The sequence below is a fragment of the Struthio camelus genome, chromosome 21 (genome assembly GCF_040807025.1).
Source record: "Struthio camelus isolate bStrCam1 chromosome 21, bStrCam1.hap1, whole genome shotgun sequence".
Lineage (NCBI taxonomy): Eukaryota > Metazoa > Chordata > Aves > Struthioniformes > Struthionidae > Struthio > Struthio camelus.
In genome coordinates this window covers 7,198,397-7,215,021 of record NC_090962.1, presented here as the reverse complement: position 1 = coordinate 7,215,021, position 16,625 = coordinate 7,198,397, and the positions used below count along the sequence as shown (strand labels likewise).

Sequence of the window (16,625 nt, the reverse complement as noted above, 5' to 3'; positions counted from 1 at the left end):
TTATCTTGTTTTGAAAGCCTTTTGAGCAAGAGCTGTTTCTTACTTTGGTTGCAAAGCACACAGCAGAGTGAGTCAGGTATAAATAATAAGTGAAATAATAATAAGCAATAATAGCTTTGGCTGAACCTGCTTTGACCATGAGATTGGACTAGATGATGGACTAGATGACCTCTGGAGGTCCTTTCCAACCTACGTGATTCTGTGATATTTCACTAAGATGCAGTGATCCAGTTACTGCAGAAACAGGAACCGTGGTGGGATAGGGTTGGGGAGGAGGGCAAGAAAATTACCACAGGTAGATCAAAATTTAGAAAATTACCTCAAATAATAAATTAAAGTGCACTGAGATACAGAAGGCTTCAGTTACTACAATGGGGAACCCTAAGATCAAGCTAAGTGATATCCAGTGCCCTCCTCTAATCCACAGGACGGTCATTTCATTATAGAAAGCAATCAGGTTATAACTGCAGTGTAAACATGGCAAAACTCAGCAAAAAAAATTTTTTTTAAAGAGCAAAACTCACCTCCCATAGGCTGATTTTATATACACTAACAACATATCGCATTAAACTTTTACCTTCAATCTGTGTTTGTTACTGTGTGGCTCCCATTACACATTGCAGTATTTAAATGCATACCCTCATAGTTAACCCAAAATTTTCCTTTCCTGAAAACCCAGCTATCACAGATCATGATAAACTTACCAGAATTTCCATCAGAGTATATAAGCAATGATATAAGTAGGGCCCTAAAGGCTGGTCAACTTTAGGAGGAATTTCTGCCTTGAAGTGATCAGAATAAGTTGCTACTACAACCAGTAATATAAAAGCAACTAGAATTCCTGCTATTAATGTCAGAGCATTAAAAAAATCCATTTTTCTTTGGTGTGAAGATGTTTGACATGATTCTGTCAATACTTAATATCCTCCAGAATGACTCCATAGAGAACGAATTTGCATACCATATTTGCTCCACCCTCCTCCTACAGGTAAAGCTGCCAGATGCTAAAAAAATACAAACATCTGGGAACGCCGGCTATTACAGCTTCCTTTAGTGGATCAACGTTAGTACTTGTAAGGTTCATGCCCAGGATATGTCATTATTTTGTGTATCTCATAATTAATAGAAGTTCTAAATGAGCTTTATTTTGTATGTGGTGTAACTGTTTTCCGTTTTATAGGCCTGAAAAGCTAAGTGAGATTATTTCCAAGTGTACTAGTTAGGGTAATAAAGAATACTACCTCTATTTATTATGCCGTGGAAGATTAGCGATGTTGAACTCCAGCCTTTGCGTTCAGGAGCGGTAACGGTCACTTCTGCTCTTGGAATAGGTCTGAAGAAGGGTTCTAAGGCTTTCTGCTGCCTCCTAGTGCTGATCTTTTTTTCAGCTCATCCTGACGTAATCAGTGTAAACCACACTGATGTCCTAAACGTCCTGAAATATTACTTTATCTCCACTCAACTACTAAATATTCCCTTTAAAATACCTTATAAAAGCTTGCAGCTATGGACATAGAAGAGAAATAGTCCTTTTTATGAGGCATGAGATGGTGCATTAGGCTGACAAACCTGTACTGGTATTCCTTCAGAACATGGGTTCTTGACTGAAAAATAATCCTTTCTAGCTTTTCTTATACCCATAAAAGAAGCAGATGAACTATATCTGCTTAGAGAAACCCTGCTCACGCAAAATATATCCCTATTTAGAGGAAAGAGGGAGAAACTTTAATGTGAATTAATCAATAGGCTAAAGAAATTTTCAGCTGTATGGAATCAAAGTGAACAAACTGAGTCATAAGGTGATATGAGTGACCAGACTAGATTCTTAAGAGAATAGGTCTACTTGTCACCTTCAGGGGAACAGCAAGTGCAACAGAGTGACTTATCTGGTTTAAATATGTTAAGGGTGAAAAATGTCTTAAGGGTTAAAAAACCTGCGTAAGAAAGTTCTAAAGAAAGTTCTAACAGGTAACCTTCTGCTTATGTTAGCAGGCCCGAAACTTGTGATCGCAGTAAGCGTCTTTACAATACTCACTCAAATTGTTTGACTAAGATAGAAATCTTTAATCTCTTGAATCACTATGGGGTGCAGCATACTTAACTGAGCCCCTTCCATCTTCTCACTCCATCTAGACCAGCAGGGGATCAATAACTGTAATGATTTTGGGGGAAAAGAAAAATAGTCATAAACTAAATCAAAATTAAGGCTACTTGTGTTTCTGAGAAAGAGTATCTAAGCTGGAATTTAGTGAGTTCAACCGGACCATCCTAAAATTAATAGGCTTTAATTTCTGAATGTCCCATAAAGACGTACTTGAATTATGACAAGTGAAAGTTCCCAAAAGTTTATTCTTTATTCATTTTTAATTCTCTTTGTGGTGGCTTAAAACATCCCATTGATGTTATCATCACAGGAGATCAGGGAATATCCAGATTTTCCCCCTCAAATTATTATCATAGGAGATCAGGGAACATGCAGATTTCACCCGTCAAAGATGGATATCAAAGTACTAAATTACCTTCTGTCAAATCACTTGGGAGCTCCCAGTTTACATGATTTTTTTCCCATGATTTCAAGATGTTCACACTAGCAGCCAATTATTTAATGAGAGATAGGAGGAAGAGTACAAGTGCTGTAAAGAGACTTTGGAAACCCCGTGTGTTTACCCCAGGTACCGTTTGTGCCAAAGTTCTCCAAAACTTCTTTCCTTAAAAAGATAACTGATACCAAGTTACAGGGGTAGTGGCTGTGATTCAGCAAGAAGGAGCAAATTGGCTTTCTGCTAACTATGGATGAAGTTCTAGAAATATCCAAATAAGTTTTAAAAATCCAAACCTCATCCTTGTTCAGACAAGCATCCAAAAAATTGGGGGTTTTCACTGAATGCAGAACACAAATTCCCTCTATCCCTTGTCATGGCCCACTGAATCTCTCCAGAGATCTTTTTTCCCATTGTCTGATTTATAATGTGATCATCTTCCCCCACATCAATTCATTGGCTCCTCAGCTACCTGTTTCTAATAGTAAAATCTTCCACCAATCTGTTGATGTATCTTCAGTCGGAGTTGCTGCTAAGATTTAAAGCTAATCTGTAAGGCCTTCCTGAGAAACCCCTTTTAGTGCACCTTCTCCAGTGCTGGGAGCCTTTAAAATGCCTCCCAAAGGCATTTAAATTCCATTAAGATGACTGGAGGTGCACAGAGCGCATTTTAACTCTTTGGGAATCCTATTGTAACTGTTTGGGAATGCTATTCTGGAACAGGCATGTAGTCCCTCTAACTTTGAAAATGTTTTCATGAGTTTTTTGTAGATTAACTTTAAAGTACCCTTATTATATGTTTGAATATGACTACCTATGTTTTCAGGCAGACGAAGAGGAACAACGTTAAGATCATTCTGAATACAGCACTCTGGGCTTCAGAGTGCTTTGGTCAGTCTTCTAGTATGGAGAAGGGGACTAACGCGTTCTCCAAAGTGTTCTGAGTGCAGTAAATCTGGCTAAGGAATTACTCTCTGTTCTTAGCTTCTATATGGTGGTAAAGGGGAGAGAACGTCATTCTCAGAATTCCCCAATTCCTTAATTTCTTCCCCCCATTTTTTTTTTTTTTTAAATCAGTGGCTGCTAAAAATCTAAAGCCGGTCCTTCTAGCCCTTCCAACTGGAAAAGTTCGCCTTTGGCACAGCTTTCTCTTGCTAGCATTCCTCTCCTCTTTGGCTTCCTTTCTGAATTGTCTTGTCAAGTTTAAAGAAGCTTAGGAGAGTTAGAGGACTTGGATTATTTCCCTTCTGGCATGCACTAGCAAACCACTACCTCTGAAAACAAATTACAATTGCAGGTAATGAATTCTTTTAAAGAGGACATTGTTAGAAAGGATTCAGGAAACATTCTGTTCAGAGATATTTTTCTAAGCTAGTTTATGAGCTTCTGGTACAAAATTATTACAAGAATTAGCCTACTGTTCTGTTTGTGTCAAATCCGTATTATGCTGATTTAGCAGGATTTCAGTTCAGACTCTTGAAACAAAAAATTTCTTGTGATTATGAGGCCCTGTGCCCTTAATTCTTCTGCCTCCCTTGTTCCTTGTGTATCTTAGAGGTTTTGACAGGACTGAGGGATGCAGACAGAGGGAAAAGACAAATATTGAGCAGTGTGAAAGTGGAGTAAGTATACTAAAGAGAATGTAGAATGATTCAATCAGTTTAACACAATGTAGTCACTCCACTCCTGTTCGTTTGAGTGCACTTCTCACTGCTGTCTCTTTTGCTTGGCCTTCCAATATGAAGAAGCAGGCCTTACGGATTGTGGGTGTCGTCGTGATACAACGTCCTCACAAGTCTCTGCTTCACCTTATCTGACTATCAAAGAATTGTGAGTATGAATGTGTGCAAGGCTAGATATATTAAACCTGTTTTTGAGGGTTCTACCTATAAACTGACTCTAGCCGTGTCTCTAAAAATGAAACAAGGGAGATGATATGATGACTGAAATGACTATGGCATAATCCGTTTTTCTAAATATGATTTCCATTTACTGGAATCTAACAATATCATTGTCTAAATGTAAGCTATATGCAACCTCCCCCCCCCCCAAAAAAAAAAAAAGCTGTTCCAAAGTTTCCTGAAGTCAGTGGAATATTACCACTAACTGGAGTTAGCTTTGAATCTGGCCCTTCACAGGCAAAACCCATACCTCTTTTGTATGCACAAAGTTATGCATTCACAAACAGAGACTGAAGAGTTCAGAATGTCATTATCAAGGTGGTTGTTCCTTCAGTATGGATAAGCTTACTCTAATTTCTTACTAGAGTCTCTTTTTTCTCGTACAGAATTTTGGTTCTTAATTGAACATAGGTGAGAAAAAAAGTGCAGTTGGTACACAACATAAAATATAGCACGCAATAAAATAACAGCTGAATGAAATACCACATTCTTTATGTTGCAACCCTTTGAATTCCAGAGAGCACACATATGCACTTTTGGAAACACCGTACATCTGTTTATAAACACAACTGTTTTTATACATACAGAATTTAGAGAAGGATGTCATCTAGAACTTAGAATTACTCAGCAAGACATTTTTTATAGCTCTATTCATAACACTGACTTTTTGTGAGACCCTGAGAAAGCAGTAAGACTTCCAAATGTAGCTTTTCACACAAGGCTGGACACGCTGTTTTCTGTCAAGGCTAGATATTAAACAGAAATCTGGTCCCATTGAGTTTAGAGGCAGCAAAACTTCATTTGCAATGCAACAGTATCAAACTCTTAATACTTAATAACATATAGAAGAACAGCGTGAAATTGTAGAACCACTGGGACACATTTCAAATGGAAAATGTGAACTCGAGAGGGGAATGAAATGAAGAAGCACGAAAAGTTAGTTCTTGATTTATCCAATTCTGGCAGCAGTATTTTGTTAGAAAACAGCTCAGCTTGGCAAAAGATTTTCTTTAATTTTTAAAGGAGGTGTAGTTTTAATCTGTGACCTTGACAGATTGCCTATGGTCAGGCATCTCCTGCTGATGTAAAAAACTGGTCCTACTTGACACTCTGGTAACACAGATTTTCCCGTATGTGACAATGCTGCTCTGTGTTCAGAGATTTTTCCCATCTGCCTTACCAATGTACTAGATATATTTGGTTTTGTTTTGTTTTGTTTTGTTTTTTAAAGTTGAAAACACAGAATTGTGGAAGGGATTCATTTTCGGACAATGTTTAAGTTATAATTAGCAACTACTGCTGTGATGGTAAGATAGGATCGATCCTTGTTATCAACAGAGGTACCAAGTGTCCATTTGCACCTATAAGCAGTTCCTGAAAGCAATTTGGATAATCAAACTTAAATGAAGGTATAGTTTAGAAGGTTTCATTAACAAATATGAACTTTTTGAACAAAAGCCCAGGTTGGTTTTGTAAAGGTGACGGTTTGGAATAAGATCTCTTGCCGAGCAAGAGTGTAACAGATATACAACAATCAGATGAAATCTCAGAATACTGGGTTTTTTGCCACTTTCTGGAGTGAACTGCAGGTGAAAGGGATAAATCTCAACTGTTCTCAGAGTTCTATGTAGAACACTTAGAATTTAAAGCTATTTGATTTTTCAGTTGGATTAGGTGAATTGTAAAAGTAACTTATTTGCATATTTTTTCACCATATGCCTTACAGGCAAGATGCAGTCACTTCAGTTCTACTCTAAGGCTGCTTTTCTTTCTTGCTTTTGTGCACTTGAAAAAACTGGCAGTTTCTGGTTGTAAGTAAGTGCTTCACGATAAATCTAAAACAGAAGAATATAGTTCATGCTTTCACTGAAATGTGAAGAGCGCATTAGGAAAATACTTCATTTTAAATATCTAGAACTGTCTTTTTACTTCAGATTTTGTAGAAAATTTTCACAATGTTCAATAAACCAACATCATAATGAATGGAAATAGCACCTCCCGTACCTCTTAGAACATTATTCAAGTTAGAAACAGGTATATGAAATAAATATTCGCAAGACTAATCCCATTGGCACCAAAGGAACTGCACGCTTTTAATTAATAATTAATGTCCTTTAATTTGAATAACAAATAAGCAGTGTGTGTAGTATTATTGACTTTTGTATTTTAAATGTGCCTATGGAGATTTATGCATCAAAACAGAACGAACTAAGAACGAATCAAAAATCAAATTTACTTTGACAAACTTCATATCCCTTCATTTTTTAACACTACCCCTTTCTGTACCAGAAAGTTGTTATGCTTGCTCCCAGTCCAGACACTGAGTCATTCTTGTTTAAACCAGACACTAGGCTCTCTGTGTAATTTCTCTCTCCCCTTCGGAGTTTTTGGACTGAGACGAAAATTGTAATGCCAGGTGGTGCCTCCCTCAGCTCCATTTCTAAAGGTATTACTGTAAAAACACACGGAGGTGCTAAATGCTGCCAAGCAGCAGAGGAAATTCTCTGCGCTCTGGTTATTTCAGATACGGCTAAGTTAAGGATACTACCTGATTCTGAAAATAGACACATTGACTTAGAGTTTCCGATTAGAGTGCTTCGACTTTTTCTCTCCCCCCAGAACACCCCTTGCAGCGTTGCTTGCGTGCTGATGCAGTGACAGTCATCTGGCCTGTTTCGTGTGAGGTAACCTGGCGTTTACAGGTAAGACCTCTGCGAGTTTCTCATAAATGTTACTTTATTTTCTCTGAAGACTGAAGTGGAAGTTTTAACAAAGCTGGAATGCAAGGGATTTAGATAGCGTTCATTTTTGGGGTTAAAAGAACCACGTGTAATGGTACCAGAAACTCAGTTGCTCTTTTTTTTGTAAGCAGATAACCTCTGTTAGCCTATGGCCACTGTGAACTATGGCTGTTTTCAGGAGTTTTTGTTTGATTCTGAAACATAACGTCTAATTTATTTTCAGAGGGGTTTACCTTCCTAAACCACTTCTACTGGTTTGTGTAATATAACTTGACTACCTGTGTATAGGTGCTTAGACTCACACCCCAAAGTTCACAGTTTTCCTTTAGTAGCTACAGAACGTAAAGAAGTTGGAGGAATGTGAAGAAGCCTGAGAACGCCTTTCAGATTCGTCATTTTTTCAGTAATTCTAGTTTTTACCACTAGATGGCTTCCCAGGATAGCTGATAACGATTCAGACCTCCTGAATTAACATGTGGGCTTGGATTTTGCTTCATTTTGGCACATTCTTCATAACGTGTGCAGTTCTAAACGCAAAGCGCTTCTCTGCCGGGCTGAGCAGGCAGCGACGTGAGCTTTGACGTCCTTGAGCATCTCCTGACATCCCTATAAGCTTTGCTTGTTAGGTTATTTTGATGGCAACCGCAACTAGTAATTCCACATGCATAGCTCTCAGTTCAAAATGTGCGGTTAGATCCTCCTCAGAGCAGCTTAAACAGTGCACCTAAACGTCTAACTTACCTGCCTAGCGCCTACCAGTGCAAACAACCAAGCTGGGAAACCTAGTTGCAACACGCTTGCCCTTTCTCCTGTTACAACACAGCTGTAAAGTGCTAGGGAGACCTTCTTGTGTTGCAACCATGCCCTCCCTGGTAACTGGACAAAAGTCTTGGAAAAGGGGAAAAAAACATAGCCTTGATAGGAGAAGATAATGGTTCAACGGTTGCATTTTTATTGCCGCCGCTACTAACAGTGCCAACAGCCAGTTTTCCGCAGTGCAAGCGCCTGCTAGCTGGGGAAACCCATTAGGAAATTCCAAAATATAACTCCGCGTTGTCCATTAAAAATTGGTCCGATGGTAATAGATTGCGATGATTATCAGCCTCGGCTGGATTCGGCCCAACAATCTGGGGCCGAAAGAAGTTTCCCCATCAGCGCGAAGCCAACCTGGGCGAGCAGTTCTCCGCTAGAGCTCCTAAGCACAGATGGCTCCCTTGCACTCGGCCTTAACCCTGACTGCCTCCCCCCCCGCGCCGCCGCCCCCTTCCTTTCCTCCTGCGAGGCTCAAGTCGCGCCTTCCTCCTGGTGTTTTGGGGCAGGGAGGCGCTGGCTGGCCGGCTGGCTGCCTTGGGGCGCGCTGGGTCGCCGCTGCGAGCCCCGACGTGGCAGGCAGCGGGCCCCGGCGCAGCCCGCCCGCACGGGCGAGCCGCTGCGCTGCGCTGCGCTGCGCTGCGCTCTGCGGCGGCTCCCAGGGAAGCTCTGGGGGAGGGGAGAGCAAAGCCAGCCACTCACAGAAACAGTAGTGAAATCTCCCCAACACTTTAACTGTCAATCAGGCTTAATGGGGTATAAAACCTCCCCAGCGCCGCGGCTGTGATAGGCAGAGAGCGCAATAGGGAGAAATGACTAAGGAGCCGGAGCTGAAACAGTGCACGGCATAATTCCTGCTCTGTGGTCACAGATACTCCAAGTGAAAAAAGCAGGAGAGGGGGCAGGCAGAGGCAGTTAGCAGCTCAACCTTTGCAACCGGCTCGGGACAGAACGTCTATCGATATTTATAGAAAAACAAAACAAAACCAACAACCTTACCCTGAATAGACCCTTGCTTAAAAAGAAAGTCCTGGCAATTCTGTCTTATTTAAGCAATTTCCTGAGTCTAAGAATAGAAATGAGCTGCCTGGAAGGCACTGCAGGCTGAAATTTGGAGTCATAGGCTGCTTTATTTTCTTTTTTTTCCGAGTATAAAACCCTTCAGTTTGGATACTGGATTTTTCTGCCGGTCTTTGAAACGGGGGGATGTATGGTTACTTTTAATTTGACTTTTTTTTCTCTCTCTTTAATTTAAAAAACTGTCTTCCAGTTAAAAAGGAAGGAACCGTTTTACCTGCATGTGGCAATCCCAAAGGACACCACCGATCAAGAAAGAGGGGAGCAACTTGGTTTCCTGCACTGTTTTGCTCCTACCCCACTTTTTTTAGCGGGGGGAGAAGGATTTTTTTTTTCCAGCCCACGAACCTCTTGCCCCCAAGTTTCGGAAGGGGGTTGAAGACTTGTCACCCATCTTGGGGGTGTATGAAGGGTTTTGGTTTTCTTTCTCTGTCAATTTGGCTCTGTGAAGGCTTGGAAGAGTCTTTTGCCTCCCTGCCTTGCCTGGAACAAGAGGATGATTTGGAAATGGCTGGGCGCTTTGCTGCTTTTCCCCGTGCAGATGGTTTATTTGGTGGTGAAAGCTGCCGTGTGCCTGGTGCTGCCGCCCAAGCTGCGAGACCTGTGCGGGGAGAGCGTGCTGATCACCGGAGGGGGCAGAGGCATCGGCCGCCATCTGGCCAGGGAGTTTGCTAAACGCGGAGCCAGAAAGGTGAGCAGCGCTCGGAGGGGATGGGGCCGGGGGGGGGGGGGGGACAGGAGCCCCCCACCTGCTGCTCCAACGGCGTCGCCCTCCGCCTTGGAGGCTCGCAGCCTTTCCCCCCCCCCCACCCATGGGTGGGCTTTGAAGGGCTCGCTTTCGGCATAAGCCGGGGGGGGGGGGAGAAGGGGCGCTCGTTTTGCACAGCCTCGGCGTGCCGAGCCTCGCGAGCCATTACTTTTGCCTGAACGTTTGGGGAAGTTGCCCGCTCCTCGCTCCCGACATCCCGTCCCCTCCCCGTCTCATCTCGGACAACGGCAAGGTGAGAAAGGGGGCCCCCCCCCCCTCCCCCGCGGAGTTCCCCTTTTGCGGACAAAGGGGAAGGTTTTTTGCTGGGTTTCGCGTGGCAGGGAGCGGAGCCTTACGTGATTCCCATGCGCCAAGTCAGCGCCCGCTTGCTTTTGTGTTGACCAGGCTGCGAGCAGCGCGGACGGGCGGCGAGGGGGGCGGCTGGCCCCGGCCGCGCAGCGCGCTGCCCTTTCCACGCGTGCTCCCCTCCCCGAGGCGAGGGGCTGGGCGTGCGGGAGGCCTCTGCGCCGCGCTCCCAAAAACGTGTCCTGTCCACGCTCTCACCCTGCCGGTTTTCTGGTTGTGTGCTTCTTCGGCTCCGTCCTGCTTTGCTTTTTGTCAGCCCAGAGCCGTGCCAAAGGTAGGGTGGATGAGACGCCAGGGAGGACGAAAAAAACAAACCAAAACAAAACCCCACAACATCAGTACGAGCTGTGACATGGTTTGCGTTATTTCCTTTAGGAAAGAGAAAGGGAGAGAGGCTGGGCGGCTGGTCTGTCTGCCCTGCAGCCCAGGGTAGCTGGTGTGTCCGTTCTGTAGCTCGCTCGGGGGCTGCCAGTCACCTTGAACCCCTGTGTTTTGCGAAGTGCGGATGAATCCAGATGTGTGAATTAATCAGGAATACCAAAAGAAGAACTGAAAGAAGGCTTAAGATTTAAATTTCTATCTCCTTCCCCTTTAGGGGCAATAAGAAGGAGGAAGTGTGAAATTAGACAGCTGCATAAATACTCCTCCATGTGAACGTCAATAAGAACGAACGCAGAATAAAGAAGAAGTAAAATACAGAATGAAAGAATATTTAAAGAAATACTTGCATCTAGCTTGGGACGGTGTTTCGTCACTTTCTTTCACGTGGGCTGCAGTTTTGTGTGTGTGGTATAGAGCTGGCCTGGCATACAACTTGGAGGTGTAAAATATGTCAGCATTGAACTTTGATGTTTGTATGTGCTTGTGTTTAAACATCGTGTTGAGATTTACAGATTCTTGAAGGCAGAACAAACAAGTTGGCTGGCCTTTGTACCCAAGCAATTTGCTGAAAGCGTATTTACATTATCTGTTGAAATACCATACTTCATTATTTAGTTATTTTGTGCGGCTGGTTGCTGTGCTAAGCCGTGGTGTTAAAGTGCCACCATTTCTACAGCTGCTTCAAGAGCTGCTTAGCTGCAGTTCAGCTCGATGCTGAACAACGGTAATCAGCCCTAATGAACCAGGTGAGGTGGGCCAAAAGAAGAGTGAGCTATTTAAAACGAGTGTGGAGAGCTGAGGCGAAATTACTGTAAGATGATATAGACTGCAGTTCATTTGTAGGTCGCATCCATCAAATTGTTACGTATCTTAGACAGAATAAGCAAGAAAATAATAAATTCTTGGGGAGATTTGCCCTTTATGGGGTTACGAAACCCTCTGTGGTTGCTAGTTATTGTTTACAACATTGTCTCTTTGTTTTATGTTTTCTCCCTGCCTGTGATCAAGGTGTTTCAGTTTTTGCCTTTACAGAATTAGATTCTCCTTTCAGTTAAACCGTTGCTATCCTGTGAGTCAAGTGTGGCACTCAGCGACTTTTGCCCTCTGTGGTACTTTGATAGTAGCAGATTTTCCCAGTAACACAGAGGTATGCTTATCCGTCCTGAGCATTTTATATGGAAAATTGTACATAGCAGTGATAGTTTCCATTCCTTTTGATCTGAGATTTCACTGCTTTCCTGCCCTCTGTGCTGAAACTTGACTTTCTGTATTTAATGCAGTCTATCTGTAGAGTGCAAACCCTCTGTTTAGCACTATTGATTTTAAGCTTTTCTCTTAGACAACGGAAAAGAACTGAAAAAGATTTGAAGTGACTAGCAAGTCACCTTCCAATAAGACCTGTAAGAGTTAGATATTCTATTTTTGCAATAGAAATTGCAATGCAATTCATTGTTTTATAGTTATGTGTAACGCTTGAGGTTTTGATTATCATTAACAGTTTCTTACAAATTCTGATCGTCGCATGGTATATTCACGATATGCCAAGTTTGGAAAAATGCTTCCACCGAAGGCGCGAAATTCTGAGGCCACGCACGTTGTTACATAGAGGTGACTGGAAGCAGTGACACACAAATTCAGATTCTGACGCTGGGCGCGCAGAATACCTCGGAGAAGTCGTCACAGCGCTTGCACGCGCAGACATAGTGGCGGGGTTTTGGAGGTAGGCGGCGATATACAACCATATTTTTGAGATTATTTTTGAGATCTTCTGAAAGACAGGTTAGGTGAGACTTAGCATATGAAATTTCTTCTGGTAATTAGGCTGGATTGGATTTCGCCTTATACCCTGTCTTTTAACTCCATTATTCTGCCATTGTGCCTCAAATATGACCTGAACAGATAAGCGTCTAGGAGACTGCTTCCTTAAAACGATATTTTTTTCCTCATGGTTGTTCGCTGGCATCTCTGGTGAAATTGCCAACAAGGGGACAAAGCAGTGTCGGTTGTATTTTTGGTTTCAGAAATGTGTATCTTCTAGTTTTTGGATTAAGACTACCAGTGATTTTCATGCAGTAAGAGACTTTAGTCGTCGCACCATCCCTGTTCAGTACTGCCAGGTGTACCCGAAGAGGTCAAAGGATCCATACTTTGCTTTTGACTTTGGGATAGAAGTTTTCAAAAACTACTCGGTCTTTGGAGACACTGAGGAGATAAATGTTCCCTGTAGCACTCATGGGAAAAACAGAAACACGTAAATTTGCTGTATACAGAACAAGAGTGATTTACAGAAGATATGGGTCAAGTTAGTGTTACTATAAGGGATGAATAGCGTTGAATTTTCTCCGGGGGTACTGAAGTATCGTGATTCAAGTTTAACGCTGCTCCACGGAGATGTGGCCAACTGAGGAGTTATTCTGCTGCTGTGTCATTCTGCTGTGGAGAAACGTACTTTTTGCTCTCAGTTTGTAATTGCTTGCTTGTAAAATTTTCGCTATTGTTAGCTTTAACTCTTGAGAATTTTTGATCACACTTTAAAGGTGTTTGACCAGTAGAGCATCGCCTCTGTCTTAATCTCACACATTGGTAGCTTTATTAAGGAACTTGGCTTTTGATATTCTGCGGTTGGCCAAAATGGCAGAGTTGTATCTGTGTATTTGGAAAGGGAGAAGTGGAGATGTTTGTGTTTGTAATGGTTTGTGATTGGATGCCCATGAAATAAAAATCCACTTCCAGACCTTGATAATGTTTCTTAATGGTGTCTTGCAAAGAATATACTGCATGTCTGAGTTAATTTGGGGAGGACTGGCTCCTCTGAACAGTGTTTCTTGTCTGGAAGAACAGCCATATACAGATATGGGTAGTCAGGGGAATGTGAGGGCTGAATGGATTCATTCGCTGATGGTTAGAGCTGGAAAATATTACTGAGTTCCTCTAGGCCTTTCCCTTTCCCTGCAAGCATTTTTTATTACAGCGTCCTTGCCAGGGATCTGTCAAAGGTGTTTTTGATGATCTCCAATAATGAAGGTTTGATTATGTCATTTGTATGTCTTGCTCTTTGTCAGGTCTTCTTTTAGGGATGTCTTGATGTCTAAATTTTTTCCTTCTATTTTTAACTTGTTTTGTTCACAACTGATTTAATCTGAGCTCTGACTAAACCAGAAAGAGTTGCTTGGTTCTGATACATTCTGGATTATTAGACGTTACAGAAACCTAATAAAACTAACTGAAAAAGCTATAATTATAGCATAGAAACGCATTCCCCAACTCTAGTATGTATTTTAGGATTCAAGGTTATCTGACCATGGCTTCAGAAGAGTATCGTAGGCCTTTTCTGTTGGAGACTGGTCAAAAAACGTTGCTTTTCATTAGGCTTTTTATTTCCACTAAGAGCTGTGGTCCCAAAAATGATCGATATGGATCTTCAGTAGCATCTCTACAAGGGATCTTATAGCAGTGCTTTCCAATTGTTTCTTTGTGATCGTTTCTGTAATCTCAGTTTGTTCCACATTCTGTATACTTTGTCCTGCTAAATTTGCTCTAAGTTGTTTTTTCTTGCCATAATGTGTTTGCCTTTTTGGTAACTGTGGCTGCTGTTGAATGGACAACTGGACTTCTAGGGAATCAATGGTGTTCTTGGCATGAGAGATGTCCCCAAAATACCAAACGGGCTAGGGGCAGGCATGGTCTTGTATTAGGGTGAGCCTGCTGCAGAAGAGAGTTGAATATTTCCCATTAACCTTGTCAAGAGTTCTGCACGTTCATCACTGTGCAAGAAATGACCTTGCATATGCACTGAAAGATCTCTCCTTTCCCAGTTCTGTCTTCTGGACGTTCGCTTCCTGTGTTACAGGAGACTTGGCGACTCAAAGGATTTGCACGCTTGTGCTTTGGATGAGGTAAGCTGTCTGGAATATCAGGACAGACAAGGGTCCTTACTAGATGGCAAGGAGCTACTATCACCAACAAAAACAAGGAACGGAAACCTCGCTCTTGCGTGGAATGTACAGCTTGATAGCCATGACCTCACTCTGTCAGCACTGGAATCTAGGCAATTATGTCTGTAAGTCCGCAAGATGCTTTTAACAGGATGACAATGTGATAGGCAGCTGTACAATTCCACAAACATATTAATATAGTGACTATTTTGGAATAGTGAAGACACTGCTCGAAAATTTTTGCTTTGAAAACTACAGGTTTTTTTTGGTTTACATCACCCCTGACTTTTTTCAGGTTACAAACAAAAATAAGATCTCAACTCTTCTTTCTCAGTCATTACTTTCACTAAATTTTCAAGGTCAGACCTTAATGTCCTTCTTTAAGAAGATATATTGTCCTTTGGGTCTGCAGTCCTCTTTGAGTTTGTTTTCAGTCTAAATAATTCCTCAAGTCCTTGATGAACTTTAACAGAAGTTCCTTGCATAAGGTTTCATCTCCAGTAGCGCTGATTTACGCCGTTTTCATTCTGTTCTGTTATTGGCACATCTGTTTGTGAGGCGATGGCATGAAGAGTCTTTTCAGTTGGATTGATTCTCGGAACTAATTCGCAGTTGAGCATCCCAAATAACCGTGAGGCACAACAACAAGAATTGTATAGGGATGGGAATAAGAAGTCAGTGGAGGAAGGAGCTTTGAGGAGGGGATGAGAACTGTTGCTGGCACCACTGCTGAGAAACCCGCAGCCAGTTTCCCTCTGCGTTCCGGTAAATTCAACAGAACTGAAAAACTCATAGAAATTGCAGGGTGCTTGAGAGCCTTTTATAATTGGAGAGTTTCAGCTGAGTGAGATTTTAGGCTCTGAGTGAGATTTTAGACTTTAGTTTGGGTGGGAGTATTGCGGATGCAGAGGCTATACAAAAATGGTGATTAAGTCTTAGAATTTAGTCTGATATGCCCAGAAATGGACATTTTCGAAACCTGTGAAATGAGTTTCTGCGACATTCATCTACATTGTCTAGATAAACTGTATGGATTTCGGTAAGAATTCTTACTCTAAAATACCTTTTAAAACATTGTTCAATTCTCAACCATTCATCTCCGATTTCACTTCCAGAACCTCTAGAATACTCTGCTAAACTGTCTTTAAAAGATAGATCTTGCATAAAGAAGAACCTGACATCAAAGTCTTGACACACAGGAATTGTAATCCAGATAGGCTGTAAAGACGTTTAATTTGTCATGTACAAAGGAGTACAATTCATGTGCTGGAGGAACGGGGCAAGGGAAGGGGCTAGCATACCTGAAGTAAATTCAACAGGTAAGTCCTTCTGCTTGTTGTCTGTCTGTTTTTAAGTGCACTGCAGCTGGGCCAGTCATCAAGAAGACGCTTGCGTTCTGCAAGTAATAACTGATTTCTGACATGTATCTTATAATCTGCTCTGAGTTCACAACAGGAATAGACCTGACCTTGCCCACCCCAGAGGAGATTAATATAAGGAAAAGACTTCATTTAAAGTCAGCAGAGTTTCAGAGCTGAGAGGAACTGTTTTTCCAAGAACATGATTAATCACAGTGTGTTTGGTTTTAGTAGGTCCTGTAATTTAACGTAATGAAATCATAGAGCCTTTAAGATGATATTTTTAAAAGAAATGGACGCACTTCTGGTGTACTTTACCCAGTGCAGATGCAGTATGCAAATGTACTGCGCAAATGGATGTTTAGTTGGGCTGGTGTGCAATAGTTTGAAAAAAGGCTCAGGGTAAAATACGTGTATATATTTAGAACAGAGTATCTGTCCACATACTGAATCCTTTTTATGCCCTGTGGAGAGACCAGAATGACAGATAGTCGGTGTATCTAATGCATTTCTCTGTAGTAGTTTAGCAATCCAAATAAATAACTAGCCATATTGAAAAGATAAATTGCCACGTCTCAAAGCGAAGCAGATATGATAACCTAGAAGGAAATGCGGCATTGAAGGGATTTATTTTTTGTGATATTAAATTCTAATCATCTATGATATTAGATGATTTTGATATTTTGGTACATTGGGAATATTTGCCCGTCATGCAAATACCACGCTATAGGTCATTAGTCTCTCCTGTTGTGTGAATAAACAGTTGAA

At 41.8% G+C, this 16,625-nt stretch overlaps 1 protein-coding gene and 1 long non-coding RNA gene across 7 annotated transcripts in view; one reads left to right on the top strand and one right to left on the bottom strand.

Moving 5' to 3' along the window:
• Positions 1 to 8,130: 8,130 nt before the first annotated feature.
• LOC138061843 (uncharacterized) lies at positions 8,131 to 10,408 on the bottom strand. Its single transcript, XR_011135833.1, has 2 exons — positions 10,174 to 10,408; positions 8,131 to 9,670 (listed from the first exon to the last, which is right to left on the bottom strand). It is a non-coding gene; the product is annotated as an uncharacterized lncRNA (long non-coding RNA).
• Positions 9,566 to 16,625, top strand: part of DHRS3 (dehydrogenase/reductase 3) — a 28,828-nt gene continuing 21,768 nt past the window's right edge. Inside the window, exons 1-2 of one of the 6 annotated variants that reach the window (XM_068916182.1) lie at positions 11,287 to 11,310; positions 14,380 to 14,460. In XM_068916182.1, coding sequence (XP_068772283.1) covers positions 11,302 to 11,310; positions 14,380 to 14,460 — 90 coding nt within the window. In that variant the 5' untranslated portion in view covers positions 11,287 to 11,301. Of the gene's footprint in view, positions 9,761 to 9,934; positions 10,071 to 10,338; positions 10,458 to 11,176; positions 11,376 to 14,379; positions 14,461 to 16,625 lie in introns of those variants that run through there. The other 5 variants (XM_068916181.1, XM_068916184.1, XM_068916185.1 and 2 more) reach the window with 5 other exon arrangements.